The sequence below is a fragment of the Oncorhynchus tshawytscha genome, linkage group LG27 (genome assembly GCF_018296145.1).
Source record: "Oncorhynchus tshawytscha isolate Ot180627B linkage group LG27, Otsh_v2.0, whole genome shotgun sequence".
In the NCBI taxonomy this organism is placed as follows: domain Eukaryota; kingdom Metazoa; phylum Chordata; class Actinopteri; order Salmoniformes; family Salmonidae; genus Oncorhynchus; species Oncorhynchus tshawytscha.
Window position 1 is genome coordinate 16,063,779 of NC_056455.1, and position 14,804 is coordinate 16,078,582.

The following is a 14,804-nucleotide window of genomic DNA, read 5'->3' on the forward strand; positions in this document are numbered from 1 at the left end:
ACTGGTCCAAAATGACTGTACCCCTAGAGAAGTTATCAGATACCTGCCTATCTGGGATAGCTCGGGGAGGGTTCTTCAAAGGAATCTGCCCAGCCTAATGTTTGCGTTTGTATTTCCCCAGAGAGGCAAAGCGTCGACTGCGGCGGTGGAAGAAGTAGTGAATCTGAGTGGCTGGATGGTGCACTGGCAGAAGAGAAATCTGAAGGAGAATTTCCTTTGCTTCCCGGGATGACATAAATTATTCATTCGGTGACATGGAGTGTTGAGCATGAGTCTGACAGCCATAGAGAAGGCTGTGAGATTATGGGCGAATATGGATGTGTCTCATGTATATTCTGTTTCAGTTCGCCTTACAAACGCCTCTTGTCTTGTCTCTCTGCCAGTCTACCACAGGGCTCTGTTGGCCTCTGTTATGGACAGTCAGAGGGGATCCACTGTAGCTCTGCCTGCTGTAATCCAACATGAAATAATTACCAGAGAGATGAATGGGAATGGTTTGCAAATGCTGTGCAATTATGAATAGGGTACATATTTAATAAGGCTGACCAGAAATGCTTAGCATAATAAGATTTGATTTGAACAGTAATCTACTGCTTGTGCTTGCTCAAATGAGCTGGGAAGGAGTTTTAAACTAACTACAAAGGAGTTTCACAAGGCCTTTAATGTTAGGGTTTACATCAATGGTAATTGGTGATATTGGACTTCTCAGGGTCACCCTTCATTCAGCCTCTCTAGGAAACGCTCCCATTGGTCTAAGGCCACTCCCACCCACATGGGGTATTGATACTTTGACTAATGACATTGAGTCATACTGGATGTAGTGCTTCTATGACCTCTTTCTGATGATGTCATGTTTTTCCAAGCTCTGCAGCTGACCTATCAGAAGCGCTATCACTCTAACCACTTGTACTGTCACGGACCAACATTCTTATCAACAATCCAATACGCACCCCCCAAGGTTTTTCTAAATATCACAAGAAGTGAGGATCATATTCAACATCAATATGACTTTTGCATAATTTCCTCCTCTCCTCTCTGCTGACCCACATTGAGGGGCTGTTTACCCACCCTGGTCATGCATTTTTCATCAGGCTCTGGTCACTGGTGGGACAGTGCCTGGCTTTTTCTCATTATGTATTCAAAGCAGGTGGAAGATGGCAGGAGAGAGAGCTCTTGTTAGCTGCCACCTTCATACAGTCATAGCTAGCTGGATGCAGACAGCAAGGTCACACAGGCCAACCGGTCAAGCTGGTCAACCGGACCAGGCATCTGTGAGAATAACATAGTGGTCAGAGCTATGGACACACATACAAACAAATACAATTCATAATTTAGGGCAGATCATTCTGAGTGGGCCAACTGTATGCAGTACTCATCCTCACACATCACCTGTCAAATGCTTTATTAGCTGTGAATGGGATGACTTGTGTGGAGTGTGAGTCAAAGGGTCAGGGACAGGGTATATTTAAGCAGGGGTGTGGTATATGGCCAATATACCATGGCTAAGGGCTGTTCTTAGGCACGACTCAACGCCTAGACCCTTAGCAATGGTATATTGGCCATATATCACAAACCCCTGAGGTGCCTTATTGCTATTGTAAACTGGTTACGAACGTAACTAGAGCAGTAAAAATACATGTTTTGTCATACCCGTAGATTACGGTCTGATATACCACAGCTGTCAGCCAATCAGCATTCAGGGCTCGAACCACCCAGTTTATAATGTACAATATAGTTGAATATGTAGTAACGTTGTGTGGAGCAGGGTAGATATTACTGGTTTGTTGACCGTCTGTTGAGAGCCAGTTACCTTCGAGTTGTGGATTGAAGTTCAAGCAATGAGATGCTAAAATACACCTGTAGTAAGATATTGGGTTCCCAGTGCAATACTGTGAGCTTGTTATCCAGGAGCCTCCAGCTACCAGCCTTTACCTGTTCATTACCGCCCCAGTGTTATTCGTACTGCTCCTACTGCATCAAGCCAAGGGAGAGAGAATAAGGGTTTCTGAATATGGTGAAAGACTGGAGTTGGTTGTTACATTTCAGACCATGATATAATAAGGACAAACAGACGTGGAGGAGATGACCCTGATAGGAACCTTACATCAGAATAGTAGTGCTATTGGCCACGTAGTACTGACCAGAGTCCCTCCTGTCCAGCTAGGATAAAAATACACCTCAAAACATCTGGGCCAGGATTTGGGTCAGACCAATAAAAGCCTGATCCGGACCAGACACACATGATCCAGAGGTGAAGACAAGGTTGACCTATTATATCTCTGGTCTATTTCTGGCCTGTGGTCCATGGGCCACGCAGAGGCTGAGGTCACTCAGGGGATAGATAACCTGTCTGCTGTTCTCCACCACAGTAGGAATTATCTCTGTAACCCAACTCCACCTGTGTCCAAAACAGCAGGCGGTAATGGCTATGGGATATGTATAGGCTACAGCAGGATGGCACCTGGGGAAAAGACTTCAGATGTGTTCCATGTCCCAGAGGTGGATCATGGGAAGCCCACCACTCAACTGAGGTGGTTTAACCATGAATTATCGACCTGGCCTCATTACTGAGTTCATGAACCCTACTAGCTATAGGTCAAACCCTGCCAATGGAACCATATACTAGCGGTTTTACATGGTATTTCTGTGATTGTATATGGGATACAGGATGCATTGCAATGGGGCGGCAGGTATCGTAGTGGTTAGAGCGTTGGGCCAGTAACTGAAAGGTTGCTAGATCGAATTCCCGACCTGACAAGGTAAGACAAATGTCGTTCTGCCCCTGAACAAGGCCGTTAACCCACTGCTCCTAGGCCGTAATTGTAAATAAGAATTTGTTCTTAACTGACTTGCCTAGTTTAAAAAAAAGCTATTATAACAAGGGCCCTTGTTTTTAGATATATCAGTTTTTAAATGTTTTGCCTGTAGTTTTTCACTCCCTCTTATGCAAAGTGTAACAACCAAGTGCTATTTTGATAGAGTGGACCCCTTTGGTATGTTGCTGAACTCCAGCTATCATGCTTTACTATAATTGGACGTTATTCTCACGTCAGTCAAGTGTTTGTATGTAAGGAATGTATGTAGGGAAATGGGCATGTCGTCTGCGTATCTCAGTTACACTCCTCTCTACCTGTCGTCGACTCAAAGCTATTGCTAATAGACATCAAGCTTTGGGAATACTGGTGTGTGTGTTCTTACGTGTGTGTGTGTGTGTATTTTTATGTCAGGAGGACAGAATACTTCCCAGGTAGCCCTTCACCTTGGTGGCAATGGAATACACCTTGAGATGTTGTCTGGGTCGCGGTGGCCAGGAGATTTATCCAGTGGTAATGAGGACTAGCTTTTCTTTTAAGGAGGAGGCAGATAGTGTTGACCTTCTCTATCCTCTCCGGGTCCTGGCCACAACGTTTAGGGTTCAACTTATAGGGTTCTCATAAGAAGAGAGCAGGAGTGATGTTACACCACCGACCCGGTTCATCCACTGATGCCACATACTGAAACCCAGGTCTCTCAGTGCCTCTCAGTCTGTGCATACAGTATCTAGTATGAGGAAATGAAAGGGAGTGGTGTACAGAGGTCTCTGAACCTGCCATTGATCCTTGACAATAGGTTTCACAATGTTAGTTGAGACTATAGAGAAATGTAAGAGGACTCTCATATGCTTTCAAAAACATTTGTAGGCCTGTGATATGCATGGGTTACTCTGTGACAGGAATGTCACACTCACACAGGGGTAGATTCAGGTATCACAATTTTATTTAAAAAATTAGAACTTTTTCATATTTCAGTGTTGCCATGCTTTGAGCATATAACAATACAGTATAAAATCTCAACCCAAAAGGAGGATAGTAAAAGCAGATTTTGTTGATGCTGCTGCAGCAATTAGTTAAGTCATGCTGTTACTGTACAGATAACATTCCCATTAAAGTACAAACACCTCAATGAATTGCTTTTAAGTACAATAATCATGTTATGATAATAAACATAAACATCTCTTTTGGAAATAAATCTCATTGTAGGCCTACAGGAAAATAAATACGACACAAAATACTTTGCAAATCATAATGAACGTGAGTTATTTCAACATCCCAAGGCACCCAGGCTTGTATGTTGGCAAAAAAGATTCTTTACACAAAATTGCATCAAGCAGGTGGTGATCGAGAAACGATAGCGATAGAGCAGAAAGCTGTGCCTGTTTCATAACCGTGTAAGTATACATTCCTTTTCAAGTCTACCTGTCGTTCACAGTGAAAATCCCAGGCAGTGGGAATATGAACAAAATCACATGATTGGTTGAAATGCGTGTCCCCAGTCCAATAAAAACAAGGCAACAGTAAGCATGTCGTCACCCACAAATGATGCAGCACCCCCCTTGGGCCAATCAGTATAATTTTGCAAAAGACTGATTTCTATGGCAAGACGCATCATTCACCCAAGTTTCGTTAAAATCGGGCCAGTGGTGTCTGAGATATCATGTGTGACTAACGTACATACAGTTGATTACTATAGCATCCCCCCCTGGGCCAATAAGTCTAATTTTGTGAATGTTGGATCTCTATGGCAAGAGGCATCATTCACCCAAAATCGGGCCAGTGGTGTCTGAGATATGTTGTGGGTTAGCTAGACTCATCACTCTGAGTCATATGTTGAGTCTTGACAGCGTTTGTTACAATACAAATATCTTTGACTAATTTTTGCCCGACCAAGCCCAAGTGAATATTTATTGGTCATGTTGTTTTAGGTACTAGTCTGGAAAATATTGTCATAGATGCCAAATATCAAGTTTCATGCAGATTGTTCATTCGGTGCCAGAAGAGTAGCTTTTCAGTGTTCTTCACCAAATAAATAATGGAAATCCAGAATGGTGAAGCTTATTGGTCCCTGAGGCAAATTTGTTTCTTTTTTAGCAGAGGGACATATGCACCGAATTTCATGACTTTAGGTCAAACGGGGTAATGGGTGTGACCTTTCAAAGTTTGTATTTGAAATATTTAACATTTCTTGTTATAGCTCCATCATCTGGCCAATCAGTGTAATTTTGTAAATGCCAGATATCTAACGCAAGACACATCATTCAAGTTTTGTCACAACCGGGTCAGTGCTGTCTGAGATGTCACGTGGGACTAATGTACAAACGCACTAATGTACTAACGGACGGAGACAGATCCCCAGTCCCCTCCCTGATTTCCTCGTTGGGGACAACTACATGGTCACCAATTCTACTTATGGTGGATGTTCTAAGTGGTCCTTTGTCGGGGAGTGCTGTCTGCATCTGCACTGCGTTGTGGTGATATGCTGGCCTGTATGTGTCAATTGCTCTGAAGACCATGAGATAACAAACCGGCCAGTTGAACAAAGCGCTTTGAAGCATCCAACCAGATGCCAAAACTATCCAATTGAAATATCCAAGATGAACAAGAAGGTCAGAGTCTTATTTTAGACAGGTAGAAATCTAGTAAGTGTCCACACATAAAGTACTCAATATCTATAACAAATCCAGATGTCATTTACTGAATAAATGCTTCTTTATCTATCAAATCAGACGTATTATCAACAGAGGCTTTAACACACGCATTTCTCATTGGCTTTTCACTTTTCCCTGCAGTTCAGTTCAGTTGACGACAAGCCTCAAATGTCCACTTGGAGGCTCCTCCGTAAATATCAATGCTGCTCTCCAACCACGAAAACACGTTGCCTATCTGCGCTTTGCTGCTGCAAGTTGCCAGGTTGTATATCTCTCCAATAGACAACTTCCGGTCCCAGATATGAAAATTCGCCAGGTCTCCAACAAAAGCTTGTGTAGCATCAAAGCCCCCTCCAAGCGTATCCTGTGGAAAATAATATTGAATTAATGAAGATGGATATTGTGCTAACACAAAGGAAAACAATTATTTCAAGTTAACCTTTGTTAATTTGTGCACTAAATAATGTATCCATGCTTCCATCCATGTAGCTTGTTAGAGGAAACCAAGGATAACCCATATATCAAATTAGTACTTTTTCATTTATCCAGATTATTGTTTTGACTAATGAATCACGTTACCATGCAAACAGCTTTTAATTTTGCCATTGCAGTGTGAGCTGATAAATCAGAATTGGGGTTGCCCTGTTTCGTCAGCTATGCCTCATACTTTACGTATTTCTGAGCACCTCCAAGACATATGATACCTAGTAATGGTGTAGTTACTTTAGCTAGAAAGGGAGATTGGTTGGTGAGGATGGATGGGAGTAATCTGCAACTGTCTAGCAATCCAAAGGTTGTGTGATCGAGTCGCGTTGGGGACAACTGTAGCATTTTAACTTACTCTTCCCCTAACTCTTTTTTGAAACTTAACCAATTTCACCTAACCTGCTACGTAAATTCTACTAACCTTTGTCATTTTAGTTCTCCTAACCTTTTACAAAAGTTATCCTAACTTTGTTGTTAGTTCCCCTAACCGCCAACATAAATTCTCCCCATAATTCTCCTTTGTTGTTATGGCGCAATAAGCAACCTGGTCCCAGAGCAAGACGTATAATAGTATACGTCCCCCAAAGTGTAGTATAATATACTTCATTCAGTTCATATGCTATTGTACGGCCGGGTAAGACATACAATATGATACTATACATCCTATAATTCATATGATATTGTACAATTGTACAAAACCCAGCCGCAAGCTGTCCAGTAATGCGAGCCTACAAGACGAGCTAAATACTTTCTATGCTTGCGTCAAGCCTTGTAACACTGAACCATGCATGAGAGCACGTGCTGTTCCAGACGACTGTGTGTTCACGCTCTCCGTAGCCGATGTGGGTAAGACCTTTAAACAGGTTAACATTCAAAAGGCAGCAGGGCCAGACTAATTACCAGGGTGTGTACTCAGAGCATGCGCGGACCAGCTGGCAAGTGTCTTCACTGACATGTTCAACCTCTCCCTGACCCAGTCTGTAATACCAACATGTTTCAAGCAGACCACCATAGTGCCTGTGCCCAAGAATGCGAAGGTAGCCCGTCTAAATGACTATCGCCCCGTAGCACTCACATCTGTAGCCATGAAATGCTTTGAAAGGCTGGTCATGGCTGAAATCAACACCATCATCCCAGACACCCTGGACCCACTCCAATTGGCATACCGCCCCCAACAGATCCACAGATTATGCAATCTTATTGCACTCCTTTTGTCCCATCTGGACAAAAATAAAACCTATGTGAGAATGCTGTTCATTGACTACAGCTCAGCATTCAACACCAATGTGCCTAACAAGCTCATCACTAAGCTAAGGACCCTTGGACTAAACACCTCTCTATGCAACTGGATCCTGGACTTCCTGACGGGCTGCCCCCAGGTGGTAAGGGTAGGGAACAAGAGATCCACCACTCTGACCCTCAACATTGCACCTTAGGGGCAATGCAGTGCCAGGACAACAACATCTCTCTCAACATCAGCAAGACAAAGGAGCTGATTGTAGGTACAGGAAACGGGGGGCTGAGCATGCCTCCATCCACATAAACAGGGCTGTAGTGGATCAGCTTGAGAGCTTCAAGTTCCTCGGTGTCCTCATCACTAAGGAATTATCATGGTCCACACACACCAACACAGTCGTGAAGAGGGAACGACAATTCCTCTTCCCCTCAGGAGGTTGAAAAGATTTGCATGGGCCCTCAGATCCTTAAAAGGTTCTACAGCTACACCATTGAGAGCATCTTGACTGGCTGCATCACCGGTATGGCAACTGCTTGGCATCTGACCACAAGGCGCTACAGAGAGTAATGCGTATGGCCCAGTACATCACTGGGGCTGAGCTCCCTGCCATCCAGGACCTCTATACCAGACTGTGTCAGAGAAAGGCCCTAAAAATTGTCAAAGACCCAAGTCATAGACTGTTCTCTCTGGTACTGCATGGCAGGCGCTACCAATGCACCAAGTTTGTAACCAACATGACCCTGAACAGCTTACTACAAGCCATTAGACTGCTTATTAGTTAGTCCTGGGAGCTATTGGTTCACTAAATAGTTAGTCCTGGGAGCTATTGGTTCACTAAATAGTTAGTCCTGTGAGCTATTGGTTCACTATTTAACTACCTGCATTGACCCTTTTTGCAGTAACGCTTTTGACTCATCACATATGCTGCTGCTACTGTTTATTATCCATCTTGTTGCCTGGTCACTTTATCCCTACCTACTGTATATGTACATACAGTGAATCTGGAAAGCATTCAGACCCCTTGACTTTTTCCATATTTTGTTACGTTACAGCCTTATTCTAAAATGGATTAAATTATAGATTTTTCTGTCAATCTACACACAATGCCCTATAATGACAAAGCGAAAACAGGTTTTTAGAATTGTTTGCCAATGTATTAAAATATAAAACAGAAAGGTTGAAGGAATTGTCCATAGAGCTCCGAGACAGGTTTGTGTCTAAGCACAGATCTGGGGAAGGATACCAAAACATTTCTGCTGCATTGAAGGTCCCCAAGAACACAATGGCCTCCATCATTCTTAAATGGAAGAAGTTCGGAATCACCAAGACTCTTCCTAGAGCTGGATGCCTGGCCAAACTGAAAAAATCATGGGACAAGGGCCTTGGTCAGGGAGGTGACCAAGAACCCAATGGTAACTCATACATAGCTCCAGAGTTCCTCTGTGGAGATGGGAGAACCTTCCAGAAGGACAGCCATCTCTGTAGCACTCCAACAACCAGGCCTTTATGGTAGAGTGGCCAGACGGAAGCCACTCCTCAGTAAAAGGCACATGACAGCCCGCTTGTAGTTTGGCAAAAGGCACCTAAAGGAATCTCAGACCATGAGAAACAAGATTCTCTGGTCTGATGAAACCAAGGTTTAACTCTTTGGCCTGAATGCCAAGCGTCATGTCTGGACGAAACCTGGCACCATCCCTATGGTGAAGCATGGTGGTGGCAGCATCATGCTGTGGGGATGTTTTTCAGCGGCAGGACTGGGAGACTTGTCAGGATTGAAGGAAAGAAGAATGTGAGAAACTCCCCAAATTCAGGTGTGCCAAGCTTGTAGCATCATACCCAAGAAGACTCAAGGCTGTAATTGCTGCCAGAGGTGCTGAAGTACTGCATAAAGGGTCTGAATACTTATGTAAATGTATATTTCTGTTGTTTAAAAAAAATATGTTTTCTAAAATTTCTAAAAACCTGTTTTTAGTTTGTCATTACGGGGTATTGTGTGTAGATAAGGAAAGTTTTTTTCTCAATCCATTTTATAATAAGGCTGTAACGTAACAAAATATGGAAAAAGCAGAAGGGGTCTGAATACTTTCTGAACGCACTGTATCTTCCTCAATGACCTCGTACCCCTGCACATCGACTCAGTACTGGTACCCCGTGTATATAGCCAAGTTATTGTTACTCATTGTGTATTTATTCCTTGTGTTATTATTTGTCTATTTTTCTATTATTTCTCTTTTTTTCTCTCTGCATTGATTGGAAGGGTATGGAGGTAAGCATTTCATTGTTAGTTTACACCTGTTGTTTACGAAGCATGTGACAAATATTATTTTATTTTATTGATTTTATTTGATAATTGATCCAAATTCATGCCTAAACGGGATAATTCCTCCATCTTATTATGGAACCTGCGAGTCAGCGGCTCGTTTTTTTAATTGATACATAAGCCTGTTTCTCTCTCAAGGTCTGACTGATGTTTATGCTATAGGCCATGTCCCTTTTGATATTATGACCTAAGGAACCAAAGTGTATTGATTAAAAACGGACCATTAAAATTGTAATGGACATACCTGTTCTTGTCCCAATATCAGAACACCTTGTGGTTTGATTGGATGGTATGGAGCAAGGTTTTCTCCACTGCCCCTCATGACTCCATCTTGGAAAGCCTCCCATACTCCATCTCGAGTTGTCCATGTGACACAGATGTGATGCCACTTCCCGTCGTTGATAATGAATGGTAATTTAGCTACCTGGAATGGATTTCAGTATTTTATATTAGTATATGCATGGGTGGAGTTTTTTACATTTTTATCACTAAAATAAAAAACCTTGCATACTTATTAAAAAGCTTGAGGCTTTTTAGGCAGTGTGGTCTAATTCAAAAATGATATTTCTTTGTAGTTTGCAGTGCAGGCCTTCATGCTCCAATCAGCATGAACATACATTAAGAATAGTTTCAATGCAATACTCTGCTTTCAAATAATATTTTGTATTCTGTTGGTGATATATGCATCATGTAAAATAACATGTGAGTATACCTTGTCATTGATGAGTATCTCCATAGGATTATTCCCCCACTCAATCAGCACCAGCTCGTTGGCCTGCCCTGGCACTGCGTAGGAGAACGGCGTGCCCACCCCTGGGGATGCATTGGATTTGAGCCACATGCAGACAGTGAATGCGTACATCTCAGGGAGACTCTTCTTCACTTTGGCATACATGTAGTTGGTCCTCAACGGGAATGTCAACTGGAATTTATCCAGGGGCCTGTTTTCTTTCTGACCTGTAAACAAAACAGAGGACAAGGTTAAAGATGTCAACAGTCACAATAATTATTGTGGGCTAGCCTAGGCCTATAGATGCAGTGCTTGACTTGGGCAGGAGCTCATCGGTACTGAGTACTGGCACCTCAAATGTTCTACTGCTTGAGCTCCTGTTCCTCTTATAGAATATTAGCTAAGACATATTGTGGAGCTCCTGAACCTAAATATAAATAGTACCAGCACCCAAAATTAGTACAGAAACATATTTCACTCCAAGTCAAGCACTGTATAGAAGATAGAGCCTTTTATATAGGCTACCCGAGTGACACCAATTTGTTGGACATTTGTCCTGTCTTTAACAACCAACTGTGATTGTCAGGTCAAGATGAACTTGAGGATTTGAGTTTTATTTTTTTGAAGGTTGTAAAATATGTCGCTGAGCATCACGTAATGCGCAGGGGAGATTTGCAGCGGATTGCTGCTTAAGGTTGACTGATTAATGTAGTTATACAACAAAATCGTGTTTCTTGTGGTTCTACGTTTTTTTTCTGCGGCATGATAGGCATCACATGAGCAAAGGGGTTGGAATAGCGGTCCTGGTCTCTCCTCACCCCTCCCTCGGCGGAACTTTACAACCATGTTTGTTGCCCGCTATACGGAGCTGGAGCTCCATAGGGTCCTGGCGAACTTTGCTCTGCTCAAACGGCTAGTGGTGCAAGTGGAGACGGCTGTTTCAATAGAATTTAAACATTTTGATCTGCATGAATTAAGGGAAAAGTGCTGAATACAGATGGTTTCACCATCCTTTTTTACGCATGCCTTGAAAAGTAAATCACCTTAAGCCACACATCTTTGTGGAATTGGATATGCAAAGCAATGCAGCTATTCGCCGGATCCCATCCCCTCCCCTCCCCTGCGTTGCAATGGACACCAGCCATATTACCAATTGATTTCGTATATTGACATGAATCTATTCATTAGTAATAAACACCACTTCAGTTGGATTTGAAAGGTCTTTTTTGAATAGCTCGTTTTTGTTTTTTAAACGGCGATACTAATTAGTTAAACTATGCTGGCCAAGTATTTGGCGCGTTTTTGAGCTCGCACCTTTCTCGAGGTCGGTGATTCTCTGGTGCAGGGATGTGAGAGTCGACTCCACTCTACCGCGCTGCTCCGTCTCGTTCCGCAGCCCAGGCTTGCCATCTTCTATACTGTTCACGCGGGATAACACCTGCTTCTCCAAATCGTCGATTTTACTCTGTAGCAGGTCTTTCAGACTGTTCGCCTGGACCGAGTTGTTGTTCCGACTGAATTGCTGTGGAATGAAATAATGATTAGTTAAGAAAACGTTTAAATAATACTGAGAAACATTACAACCCATATGCAGAGGGACATTGCAAAGCTAATGCCAGATTAACTTCTTTAAGACTTATTGCCCTGTGTTGTTAGCAACATGGTAGCCTACATCAAGCAACTAAATTCGTCTCCGGCAAGGTGTCTGTCCTCAGCATGACTTGTTAAGTTTCACGATTAGTGCAGAGTATTAACCTACATGGTGGAGGGCTGTTCACCCCTGGAAGTAAATGTGATAAACAAAGTACAAGGGCGGCAGTGCGAGTTGGACAGGACAGTGCAACGTGATTTAGCCGAGAGTTCAAACATGTCGTTTTTCACCCAAAATGATTGGTGAAATGTATAAAGGCTATTATTTCGTTAAGATTATGGTTCTCCACATACCTCGAGATTTTCTAATCTCTGCTTTAGAGACTGTAAAGTCTGTGATAGTTGCGCCAAAGTGTCCGAGGGACCCCTTGATACATCCCCCATAGTATTTTTGATCCCCGTCTCTTTTCTCCTTCCCCCAGGTCCGGGCTCGGGCGCACTCTGGCCCTCACAGCGAGTTAACTTGGAAGTCAGTTCTCTGATAGTCTCTTTTTGGTTCATAATGGTCTCCTTCTGCTGTAGGACGGTCTCCCGGAGCTGCATTACGGTGGTCTTCAGATCCTCTCCAGGCATACTGTTTTGCAAGGTAGCGGCGCATATGTCCATATCTTTGGGCACCGACGTGCAAATAAATTGAGTCTGTCCACCACCAAAGTCTTGGCACGAACCCTCCACGAATAAGTAAGAAAGTATAAAAAGTTTCCAAGAGATTGCCTTCTTAATGGTCTGCATTTCGCCGTGTGTGTTGTGTTGCGATTTGGTTTAGTAGCAGCGGTGGTGTGTTGCGAGTGATATCAGGACCACCGAGCTGTAGCTTTTTGTTGTAATCCGTCCGTGGCGCGCGCCCGGTTTATATAGCGCGCGTGGTCTGCGCTGATCAGATTCACCCCATTACGGAGAGGAGGGGAGGAATCTCACTCTCGCAGTTTAATTGCCTCTCGACGTCAAGGTGGAAGGAGCCTCACGCTCAAAGATGAAACTCAAGGCTCCCGGATGCTAAATCATTCACGACGACAATTAGTAATTTCTTAACGTGTATTATTCATTTAAAATGTGCGGATTGGCAAACAGCAATAGCATTACTGGGTATCCGGAGAGTCAGCTGTGTTCGTTTTGTGCATATAGGAAAAACCAACAGAACTGAATTCACATCGAAAGGAAGTTCAGGGACCCTCCACAGCATGGCTGATTCCCCATTGATAGCCCCATATACAGTGCTGTGAAAAAGTATTTACCTCCTTCCTGATTTCTTATTTTTTTGCACATTTGTCACACTTAAATGTTTCAGATCATCAAACACAATTTTATATTACTCAAAGATAAACCCAAGTAAACACAAAATGCAGTTTTTAAAGTGATACTTTTATTTAATAAGGGAAAAAGCTACCCGAACCTTCATGGCCCTATGTGAAAAAGTAATTGCCCCCCTTGTTAAATCATGAATTTACTGTGGTTAATCACATTTTTTGTAAAGCTGAGTTCAATTTCACTAGCCACACCCAGGCCTGATTACTGCCAGACCTGTTGAATCAATAAATCACTTAAATAGAATTTGTCTGACAAAGTGAAGTAGGCCAAAATATCTTAAAAAGCAAGACATCATGCTGCGATCCAAAGAAATTCAGGAACAGATGAGAAACAAAGTAATTGACATCTATCAGTCTGGAAAGGGTTACAAAGCCATTTCTAAATCTTTGGGACTCCAGCGAACCACGGTGAGAGCCATTATCCACAAATGGAGAACATTTGGAATAGTGGTGAACCTTCCCAGGAGTGGCCGGACAGCCAAAATTATCCCAAGAGCGCAGAGACGTCTCATCCAAGAGGTCACAAAATAACCCACAACAACATCTAAAGAACTGCAGGCCTCACTTGCCCCAGTTAAGGTCAGTGTTCATAACTCAACTATAAGAAAGAGACTGAGCAAAAATGGCATCCATGGCAGGGTTCCAAGGCGAAAACCACTGCTGACCAAAAAGAACATAAAAGGCTCGTCTCACTTTTGGCAAAAAAACATCTTGATGATCCCCAAGACTTTTGGGGAAATATTCTGTGGACTGACGAGACAAAAGTTGAACATTTTGGAAGGTGTGCGTCCCGTTACATCTGGGGTAAAAGTAACACAGCATTTCAGAAAAAGAACATCATACCAACAGTCAAATATGGTGGTGGTAGTGTGATGGTCTGGGGCTGCTTTGCTGCTTCAGGACCTGGATGACTTGCTGTGGAACCATGAACCATGGAACCATGAATTCTGCTCTCTACCAAAAAATCCTGAAGGAGCATGTTCAGTCATCAGTTTGTGACCTCAAGCTGAAGCGCACTTGGGTTATACAGCGGGTCAATGATCCAAAACACACCAGTAAGTCCACCTCTGAATGGCTTAAAAAAATAAATAAATAAAGGTTTTGGAGTGGCCTAGTCAAAGTCCGGACTTGAATCCGATTGAGTTGCTGTGGCGTGACCTTAAAAAGGAGGTTCATGCTCGAAAACCCTCCAATGTGGCTGAATTAAAACAATTCTGCAAAGAGTGGGCCAAAATTCCTCCACAGCGATGTGAAAGACTCATTGCCAGTTATCGCAAACACTTGATTGCAGTTGTTGCTGCTGAGGGTGGCACAACCAGTTATTAGGTTTACTTTTTCACACAGGGCCATGAAGGTTCGGATAGCCTTTTTCCCTTAATAAATAAAATCATCACTTAACTGCATTTTGTCTTTAATTGGCTTCTCTTTGTGTAATATGTGTTTGATGATCTGAAACATTTAAATGTGACAAATGTGCAAAAAAATAAGAAATCGGGAAGGGGGCAAATACTTTTTCACAGCACTGTACATTTTCTCATGTTACAATATTTATAATAGATAACATGGTCTGCATGTTTACAGCAGCCAGCACAGCCATGAACATCAATATA

General features: G+C 42.8%; 1 protein-coding gene across 1 annotated transcript; it reads right to left on the reverse strand.

Moving 5' to 3' along the window:
• Positions 1–3,734: 3,734 nt before the first annotated feature.
• Positions 3,735–12,720, reverse strand: LOC112258880 (neuronal pentraxin-1). Its single transcript, XM_024433520.2, has 5 exons — positions 12,182–12,720; positions 11,552–11,759; positions 10,220–10,464; positions 9,752–9,931; positions 3,735–5,828 (listed from the first exon to the last, which is right to left on the reverse strand). Exons 1-5 carry the CDS (start codon positions 12,617–12,619, stop codon positions 5,607–5,609), a joined length of 1,293 nt encoding a protein of 430 aa, XP_024289288.1. The 5' UTR covers positions 12,620–12,720; the 3' UTR covers positions 3,735–5,606.
• Positions 12,721–14,804: the final 2,084 nt, after the last annotated feature.

Bases quoted from the DNA above. Each gene is read 5' to 3' on its own strand.
- LOC112258880 (XM_024433520.2), bottom strand. From the start codon at position 12,619: ATGCAGACCATTAAGAAGGCAATCTCTTGGAAACTTTTTATACTTTCT. The intron at 11,760-12,181 runs GTATGTGGAGAA...TTCATTCCACAG, and splicing joins AGAGATTAGAAAATCTCGAG to CAATTCAGTCGGAACAACAA. The intron at 10,465-11,551 runs GTGCGAGCTCAA...TTTTGTTTACAG, and splicing joins AATCACCGACCTCGAGAAAG to GTCAGAAAGAAAACAGGCCC.